Below are 10,430 nucleotides of genomic sequence, written 5' to 3'. Positions count from 1 at the left end.
GCCCTAAATCCTTGAGGAAATTCCAGTCCACCACAAGACAGACAGTAACCAGACCAATCACTGGATCTCTCCTAGCGCATCTGTAGGAGGGAATTGGCAGACCTGCTGTGAAGGTTAATGATTAACATATTCTTGGTATATAGGGTGATGGTCAAAAAGCAGAAACCATTATTAATAACAAACCCCTGTATGGTGCTTTTCAGTTTACGAAGCTCTTCTTTTTTTTTTTTTTTTTTTTTGAGACAGAGTCTCGTGCTGTCACCCAGGCTGGAGTGCAGTGGCACGATCTCAGCTCACTGCAACCTCTGCCCCCCGAGTTCAAGTGATCCTGCCTCAGCCTCCTGAGTAGCTGGAATTACAGATTCATGCCACCACCCCCGGCTGATTTTTGTATTTTTAGTAGAGACAGGTTTTGCCATGTTGGTCAGGCTGGTCTCGAACTCCTGGACTCATGATCTGCCCGTCTCAGTCTCCCAAAGTGCTGGGATTACAGGCGTTAGCCACTGCGCCCAGCCACAAAGCTCTTCTTATCTCACCTGATCCCCATAATACTTGACAAATGTTCTCACCCAGTCTCTGTAGAAGGCAGGCCAGAGAAAAGGTGGCAAAATGTCCTGAAGCAATAAAGATGGGCTTCGCAGCACACACTGAGTGGACTGGACCTAGATGGGGCAGGGCGGTGCTGCATGCCCTGGTCTGCATGGAAGGCACTTACGCTCTCTGGAATTCTGGGATGCTGAAGATGGCCTGCATGACAGAGCTGAGATAGCAGCTGTTGCCCAAGTTCTTCAGACCCGTGTAGCCAGGACCATACATTGGCTTCAGCTTCGTGCCCGACTCCTGGATCACTTCCCACTCACTGACCCTCGGCTTGATGTCATTGTCCTGGAGCCCATTCTCTGTCTGAGACAAAGTCATTGAAGAAAAACAACTTTAAATGTGATTCCCATTCAAAGGTCATGTCCCATTAATTATTTCTAATAGCATAGGATGTTTCTACCATTTTTCCCCCAATTACACAGAGAAATAAACAAGACTGAGAGATGGTGATGGTGGTACAACAATGTGAATGTACATAATGCCAGAGAACTGCACGCTTAAAAATAGTTAAAATGGTAGCTTTTATATTATATATATTTTACCACAATTTTTAAAATACACATGAAAAAGATTTTAAAGAGAGGCCAGGCGCAGTGGTTCACAGCTGTAATCCCAGCACTTTGGGAGGCCGAGGTGGGCGGATCACTCGAAGTCAGGAGTTCGAGACCCACCTGACTAACATAGCAAAACCCTGTCTCTACTAAAAATACAAAAATTAGCCAGATGTGATGGTGCATGCCTGTAGTCCCAGCTACTCGGGAGGCTGAGGCAGAAGAACTGCTTGAACCCGGGCGGCGGAGGTTTCAATGAGCTGAGATCACGCCACTGTACTCCAGCCTGGGCAACAAGAGCGAAACTCCATCTCAAAAAAAAAAAAAGATTTTAAAGAGAGAAAGACTGAAAGGGAAAGAGATAGGAGGAGGATGAAGAACAAATAGGAATCAAAAAAGAAGCAAGTAGACTAAATTCAAGAGAATATTCAATGCAACACAGCAAACAAAAAGGTCAGGCAGCTGGAGAGGATATGGACTAAAACCATGAGACTTGAGAGTGCCGTGAAAGAAGATGGAGGTGCAAAGAAGAGCACAGAAAACTAAACAAAAAAGTAGAAATGAGTGACAAAGAGGAAGCAGAATGGGAACATGAAGAGAGGGAGGCAGCCTGGAAGGAAAGGGCTAAAACAAAATGCACATTTAAATAGTTCCTTAAAGGGAAAAATATTATATAGTCATGACATCAACTTGAAAACACAATATTAAATGAAGCAGAGCTTCTCTATCAATGGTAATGTGTTGGTTTATTCGTTCTGTCCCCTAGGAGCTTTGCTTCCCTTCCTGAAATTAATTAAAGTGATGTTGGTCGCAGATAATTTTAAAGGTCATCTCCCTACACCATCTGCGCTTCGTGAACAAAGAATGATTCACACAACTGCCCATCAAAGGAGACTAATTTTGCAAGTAAACTCCAACTAAACCAAAAGAGTATTGGATGAGGTGCCATTTTTATTACAGCATAAAAAAATCTAAGCTGGCAATCAAAAGAAAACATCTATTAATTAAGTGCAAGAAGTAAATGCAACAATTAAAAGCTAAAACCTATAAAATGAAGATCCACGTTAGAGGAATTATATATTAAATAAATCAAGCAGTTCCCTCGCCCTCTCCCCACCCCTACCCCATGTAAGGTGGAAACAGAAACAAAAGGAGACCTCACCCCATGCATATGAAGCATATCAATTCCAAAATGCGCTAAGTGCTTGGCCAAATGAGGATCCAAAACAGGTTCTTCTTCTTGAAAAGAATAAACATCTAGCGGATGAAGAGAAAATAAGCACTGCAATCAGTAATCAAGTCATTGAATATCCAACACATATTTTTTGAACTCCTACTGTACACCAGGCTTGGGCTATCACTGAACAAAACGAAAATTTTCTAACATTCAACAAGGGCAAAGATAAATGATAAATACAGGCATTTTTTTGTAAATATACACACATATCATTCTTTTGACATTTTGGAAAGTTGTTTTTTTTTTTTTTAAGTTTTCTAAAACAAGAAAAGAAAAAAGAAGAAAAGAAAAAACAGTATCTAATAAGCATACAAATATAAATGCCTGACACTTGATTTTTCTAACTAAAACCACAGTGGCATAACTCTGAACTCAGGAAGAGGCATGGGCACAGGAAGAGGGGGTGACGGCCATCCGCCATGGCAGGGGGAATCTCCGGGGGAACACAGAGAACACACAGGCCCTCAGGGCAGCTTCTTCCATCTGAGACAACGAATTTCTGCTCATGAAACCCTCTATATTCTCAAACCTACCACCTCACCACCTCCACCTCCCACCTGCCCCCACATCCCTTCTTTCCCATCTTCAAGTCCACATCTCACAGAACCAGCGAGAGATCTGTGAAGACTGTGTGGCGCTTCCCTAACGGGTCCACCTCATAGCACACATCGAAAATGACCGTATGTTTGGTATTCCAGGGATACTCAAGACTCCAGCCATCCCTGCCCTGCCTCACTGCCCCAGGGCCTCTGGGATCCACATCCCGGCCATTTGAGAGACGCTAGTGCTGGTAAGCTCTGTGCTGAGGTGGGCTGCCTCTTTCCCCGGGACAATAATATCCCACCTGACAACACGAGGCTTTTGACTGAACCTGGCTTCTCAAAGTGGGGTGTATGGACTCAAAGCAGCAGCTTCACCTGGGAACTCATTAGAAATGCAGAATCTTCTTTGGAAGGCTGAGACAGGCGGATCACGAGATCAGGAGATCCAGGCGATCCTGGCTAACACAGTGAAACCCTGTCTCTACTAAAAATACAACAAATTAGCTAGGCGTGGTGGCAGGCGCCTGTAGTCCCAGCTACTCAGGAGGCTGAGGCAAGAGAATGACGTGAACCCAGGAAGTGGAGCTTGCAGTGAGCCGAGTTCGTGCCACTGTGCTCCAGCCTGGGGGACAGAATGAGACTCCATCTCAAAAAAAAAAAAAAAAAAAGAAAAGAAAAGAAATGCAGAATCTTGAGCCCCGCCTCAGGCCAACTGAATGAGAATCTGCATTTTTAACGAGATCCTCAGGTGCACAGTGAAGTTGGAGGACTGTTTGGTTTTCCAAAGCTATCCAATCCGCTGCTCTATCCATCCTCACACACAGTGCAGTGAGGAGGACAGAACAGACGTTTTCAAGCCCATCTTGCAGATAAGGAAAAGAAGCTCATAAAGGTTAAATGATTTTTGCCTTAAATCCCACAGGTGGCCCAGAACCCAAGTAGTCTAACTCCTGGCCCAATCTTCCCTCTACAACAGAATATTTATGAAGGTATATCAGGACACCAGCCAGGTGCAGTGGCTCACATCTGTAACCCAGCACTCTGGGAGACCAAGGCAGGAGGATCACTTGAGGCCAGGAGTTTGAGGCTACAGTAAGCTATGATAATGCCACTGTACTCTAGCCTGGGTGACAGAGCAGGACCCTGTCTCTAAAAAACAGGAAAAAAAAAAAAGAATGTTTCTAAAGAAGGAAAAAAAGAAAAAATATATATATCAGAACAGGATACCAACAGACTCGGTGAAGAACCAACCTAGGCCCTTAAAAGGAATGAAGACTCAAAATCTACCATTTCTTCGCTCTTATATTTGAAAAACAAAATCTATAACAAGGACAATGGATATGAAGATATCACTCTTTGGGACAGTATATGTCAGAATGTCCAGGGAGTTCCTTACTCCTTGGAACATCACCGGGGGAAAAAAAGTAATGCATAGAAGCTATGTGACCTTCTATCCCATACTCAGATGTACAGAGACTCCCTGCTCCCGAAAGAAATTCAGTCTTTCTATTATTACTAAGTTAAACATTGTATAGCTGTCTTTTCTATTCCTCTTCCCCCAGAGGCCCATTATAACTGTGGATAGCAACCCTCATTTATATTTTTTAAATATAATTCAGTGTTCTCAAAAGCAAAACAAAAGACGAAACCTCAGCCCAATTAAGAAGAAAAATTTCTAAAAGTTTAAATATCAATAAAATAAACAAAAACCTTTGAACTAATAACTTGAAACAAATACATCAACAGTATTTTTAATCTATGACAAGGGACCAAAAAATTCCACTCAAATACTAGCTGGAAGGTGAAAATGGCACTCCCTTGGCACTTTAGTTGTTATTAATTAGGGAGATAGTTTGAAGACTTAAGACTTTAAGCCTCTAATGATCAGGGCTGTATTAGAAAATAATAAAACTGCCAGAATTAAACCACTGGCATTGGCCTAGGATTTTGAAATAAGTGAAAACCACACAGCCCTCCACAGTTCATAACCCATTAGGCTCTTGCCACATTGAGAAAATCATATTTCATACCTCCAGCCATTAACTGCTCCAGAGATGTGACATGATTTGGTCAAATGCTATAGTTATTTCTCATCCCCAAGACAAAAACGGTTTAGTGAGTAACATACAAGAAACCTGAAAATGAATTGTGATCTTCAAACTTGGCAATCATGAAGAATTTGTAAATATGTAGTCAGAGAAAAAAAGTTTTCAGTGGCCTCAGTGGCTGAAAATGCTGTCTTGTATGTTTTTCCCTGGGGAACTCATTTTATTCCCAACTTCAGCTTAGCAAAGTCATGTCTTAGTACAGAAACTACGGTAGTAAATAGGCAACTCCCGACAAGCATCATCCATCACGCTCCCCAGCCTGGCCTAACACTTGAAGCCAAGAACCACGGTTAGGGAGTTCACAGAGGGATCCTCCCAGGAATAGCCCAAGAAGCATTTCATGAGTAACTACATTTATTTTAGAAGCAAACCAGTCATCCTTTCATTTCAAGTTAAATGATAAACTAAACCACATAGAACATGAGGCAGCAATCCGCGGAAGAAAAAAGATTTAAAAAAATTTTTAGAACAAGAATATCCCATTTGTGACAGGCATGCTAGAAAGCAGTATGTGCCATAAGCTCAAAGATTAATTAAGGAAAAGCTCAGAGAGCACAGACAGAGAGAGAGACGAACCAGAAGCAAGATTGAGAATCTGTAAGAAACCAGATCAAAATGTTCTAAGTAATTTCCAGAGATTAAAATGATGCTATTGGATGGTATGCTGTTAGGGTTATGCTGTTAGGACTAGCATGCCTGGTGCGGGTCATCCTTGTTCAACCACCAAGATTAACTCACTCATTCATGGTATTCAGCAAATATTAACTAAATACCAAATACATATATACCCTGAGGATATAATGTTAAATAAGACACGCAGAGTCCCTGCCCTCATAAGTTTAAAGTTTAACATTTCAAATAGTCTTAGAAGAAATGCTGGTTTGGTGTGAAGGGGCTCATGGTTTAGTCATGTGACTTTTATGCCCTTATCCTAGGCCCCAGAAAATGGCAGAAGTCCGAATTCTCCCTCCAGATTACCCTACAGGAAAGTAGAAGGGAGAGAGAGGTAAGGATGTACCTCAAAAAGTCCTTGTGTTAAAACTACGGAAGGCTGGGCGCGGTGGCTCACGCTTGTAATCCCAGCACTTTAGGAGACCAAGGCAGGTGGATCACCTGAGGTCGGGAGTTCGAGACCAGCCTGACCCACATGCAGAAACCCCGTCTCTACTAAAAATACAAAATTAGCCTGGCGTGGTGGCACATGCCTGTAATCCCAGCTACTCAGGAGGCTGAGGCAGGAGAATCACTTGAACCTGGGAGGCAGAGGTTGTTGTGAGCCAAGATTGCACCGCTGCACTCCAGCCTGGGCAACAAAAGCAAAACTCCATCTCAAAAACAAAACAAAACAAAAACTAGGAAAGCCAGCTTTGGTGCCCTTCTCTCACAAGTGGAGAGAAAAAGCAAAGCTCCTGGTCAAACACCAAGTAATAAATCAGAGAGAAGAAAACGAAGAGAGGTTCTCCTCAGTCAGCACAGATCTGTCCACCCAAACTGCATCTCTCCATCAGGAGTTCACATTTGTGTGCCTCTAAGCCATCTGCAACAGACAGGAAAAGAAGAAAAACAAGACAACTCCAGCAGCTACACTAGAAAAACAAACACAAGGCTGGGCGCAGTGGCTCACACATGTAATCCCAGCACTTTGGGAGGCAGAGGCGGGAGGATCACGAGGTCTGGAGTTCGAGACCAGCCTGGCCAACATAGTGAAATCCCATCTCTACTAAAAATACAAAAATTAGCTGGGCATAGTGGTGTACACCTGTAATCCCAGTTACTAGGGAGGCTGAGGCAGGAGAACTGCTTGAACCCAGGAGGCAGAGGTTGCAGTGAGCCAAGATCAAACCACTGCACTCCAGCCTGGGCTATAGAGCCAGACTCCATCTCAAAGAAAGAAAAAGAAAGAAAGAAAAATAAACACAAAATAAATTAGGCCAGCATGTAGGATATCTTTAAAGAGAGAATAGGTTATAATCCTAGGACTTTTAGAGGCCGAGGCAGGAGGATAGCTTGAGCCTGGGAGCTTGAGACCAGCCTGGGCAACATAGTGAGATTCTGTCTCAATTAAAAAAAAAGAGAGAGAGAGAGAGAGAACAGGGCTAGGCACAGTGGCTCACATCTATAATCCCAGCACTTTGGGAGGCTAAGGCAGGAGGATCACTTGAGCCCAGGAGTTCAAGGCCAGCCTGGGCAACATAGTAAGACTCCATTTCTACAAAAAAAAGAAAAAAAAAATTAGCCCAGTATGGAGTGTGGTGGCAAGCACCTGTGCTCCCAGCACTTGGGAGGCTGAGCTGGGAGGCTCACTTGAGCCCAAGAAGTTGAGGCTGCAGTGAACCATGATTGCACCACTGCTCTCCAGCCTGGGCAACAGAGTGAGATCCTGCCTCAAAAAAAAAAAAAAAAAAGAAAAGAAAAAGAAAGAGAGAGAGAACCACCAGGACACACAAAACTTAGACTGTAGTCAGGAAATGAAAACAAGTAAGAGTAAAAAAGATGTTAATAAAATAGAAAAAAGGTAAATCAGAGGAGCCAATATTCTCTGCCTTTTTTTAAATTTTTGAAACAGGGGCTCACTATGCTGCCCCGGCTAGTTTCAAACTCCTGGGCCCAAACAATCCTCAAAACACAGCCTCCCAAATAGAAGCAGATTTTGTTGGTGTGTCTTCCTCCATTTGTTTGTTCCATAATATTTGCTGAGCACCTACTATGTGTGAGGGACACTACTAGATGCTAGAGATATAACAGTGCCCAAGAAATGTGGCCTTAGGCCCTGCTGTCCTAGGGGACCACCATTAAATAAACTGTTAACAGGGTCCTATGAAAAGTACCATGACAGAGCAGCAGGAAGTACCACAGAGGCACACAGGAGGGGCCCAGGTCAGGCCAAAACTAAAATGAAGTAGTCTATGCCCTGATTCCAAATCCTAGGGCTGGGAGAAACTCAAGGGAACTTATGCCCAGGTAGGGGGTAAAGATGACCAAAGAAAAAAGACCAGCTTGAGATGCTATGAAGCTGGTACAGTCAATAGAATAGGCAGTTTCACAGCTGCCTTGGGCATCTCTGGAAGACTCTCCCGCAATCACCCAAGACACCAAAGCATCTTCTCGGGTAAACTGGTTTCCACGATGGAAGAAAAACACACCCTATCCTGCCTCCACCGTGCCCTACTCCCTTTCTACCAAGAACCTCATCCCTGCCTCGCCAAAACAATGTGTCCTCCCACAGAGGAAAGTGTTTTGTTTGTTTGTGTAGTGATCTGCTTCTTGGTTTGTTTGTTGCTGTACCCATGGGGACCCAGAGTAGAATTTCACATGGGGCCCGTTCTTACTACACATGCCACCACTCTGGCCTAGACTGAGGGACCGGAGCTTCTTTGAAAAACTAAATCTAGGTTGAGACCTCAAGGATGAGGTCTCATTGGACAAATATATCCTTATTGGGGGAAAGGAAATCAGGATGATCAGATCACACTACCATTAAATATTTGAGTCCACAACCTTCTTGGATTCCATGTTCACTAAGCAATCTTCTAAATATAATTCATCTCCCCACAGGGAAGGAATGTACTGGTCAAGCGGACATAAACATCCTACTTACCGGCAGTTGTGGCTCTCATTATGAACTTAAAAACAAATGCCGACTTTGAGACTTTCGTCTCTTGTGAGTTGAACTGGCCTGAGTAAGCCCAGTGAGTGTGGAAGAGCAGACCCTCAGCAGTGGAAACTTCACCGAGAGATGACTGCCCCGCAGAACAGGGGACTCCCTACCCCCAGGCCTCAATGTCCACAAGGCTCATCATTAGACATTTAAGAAAACTTTATGCATGTTTTTTTAAATTTAAGTAGCTTTTAAATACACAATAAGTTACAGCTAGCAATCTATTAAACAGATTTAAAGGAAACCAAAATAGAATATATGCATTCCATAAACTAATATGAAATCACAATTAGAAAATAATTGCTTTTATTAAAACCAGCTCTGCACAATATATGCAGGAATTAAAGCCTGATCTTTTTCAAAAAGTTAACATTATTTTAGTTAAATGAATTCACAATGCTTATCACAGTGAATACAATCTGCCTTGCTGTTTTCAATGTTTTATACTTTCTATGATTGAAATAGAAGTATGTATTCAAATAATGTCAATTATATGACAAGAAAAACCTTAAAAGTTATTTCTTCTTCATAAAAACAACAACAACTGTGGAAGATAATGGGTTAATATTCTTAATAATCAAAGAGTTCTTAAAAAACAATTTTTAAAAACCTAAACCTATGAGAAAATTGGCCTAAGAAATTCACAAAAAAGAAATACAAATGGCCAAGAATACTAAGGAAAATATTCAGCCTCATCAGAAATGCAAATTAAAACAAGATACCAGATTAGCAAAGTTATTTTTTTAAGTCTTAATTAAAAAGTTGTCAAGGATTTGTTAAAATGAGTACTGTCATACACTGTTGATGGGAATGTAAATTGTTACAACTGTTTAAAAGAGAATCTTGGTAACTGAAAATTTTAAAGATTTAACTCTTTTTGTCATAGAAATTTATTCTAAAGAAATAACTACACAAACACCCAAAGATTTGCATATATACAAGAATGTTCATCAGAATAGAAAAAAAAATTGTAACCACTCACAGAATAGTGAAATGATTTATGAAACCATCATAAAATACTGAAGAATATTTAATAATATAGAAAAACAGAATGCCAAATGGAGAAAAACAAGGAATAAAACTTTATACAGTATGATCTAATTTTTGTAAAAATGTGAGATGGGTGCGTGTGTGTACGTGTGTGTGTGTATGAATTGATTAACCCTTTAAAAAAAGAGAAAAGACTGAAATGAAATACCTAAATTATTAACTGAGTAGTCTAGAGGGTGGTATTACTAGTAGTTTGTATTGATTTATCTCAACTTTTATCTCTGTTTTCTACATACGTTACACTGAATATCTGTTTGTTTCAAAATCAAGAGGAAAATATAAAATTTTCTTAAAACTGAAAGAAAAGAAACTAGATTTACTCTAGCAGTTTTAAAATAAGTTTCCCATTAGAAAAGAAAGCTTCTGGAAAGCTAAAGATACACAAAGAATAGAATTAATTCTTGCCTTTATGATTAGCATACATTTAAATAGAATCTAATTACAATCACTCACTGAATAACAACATTTTGGTCACACAGTGGACTGCATACATGGCAGTGGTCCCATAAGGTTCTAATGGAGATGAAAAATTCCTGTCACCTAGTGATGTCATAACCCATCATGTTGTAGCATTACAGCATTACACACATCACTCCCACGCTTGTGGTGATGCTGGTGTAAACAAACCTACTGCACTGCCAGTCACATATAAGTATAGCACATACGGTTTTATGTACAGTACAC

General features: G+C 41.3%; 1 protein-coding gene across 1 annotated transcript in view; it reads right to left on the bottom strand.

Moving 5' to 3' along the window:
- Positions 1-696: 696 nt before the first annotated feature.
- The window catches only part of LOC105539931 (ubiquitin carboxyl-terminal hydrolase 13-like), a 67,884-nt gene continuing 58,150 nt past the window's right edge, over positions 697-10,430 (bottom strand). Inside the window, exons 7-8 of the mRNA XM_011980390.1 lie at positions 2,314-2,408; positions 697-903 (exon numbers count right to left, since the gene is read on the bottom strand). Coding sequence (XP_011835780.1) covers positions 712-903; positions 2,314-2,408 — 287 coding nt within the window. The 3' untranslated portion in view covers positions 697-711. The remainder of the gene's footprint in view (positions 904-2,313; positions 2,409-10,430) is intronic.

Source organism: Mandrillus leucophaeus, unplaced genomic scaffold (assembly GCF_000951045.1).
Source record: "Mandrillus leucophaeus isolate KB7577 unplaced genomic scaffold, Mleu.le_1.0 Scaffold211, whole genome shotgun sequence".
NCBI lineage: Eukaryota > Metazoa > Chordata > Mammalia > Primates > Cercopithecidae > Mandrillus > Mandrillus leucophaeus.
This window is presented reverse-complemented; position numbering and strand designations above follow the sequence as displayed.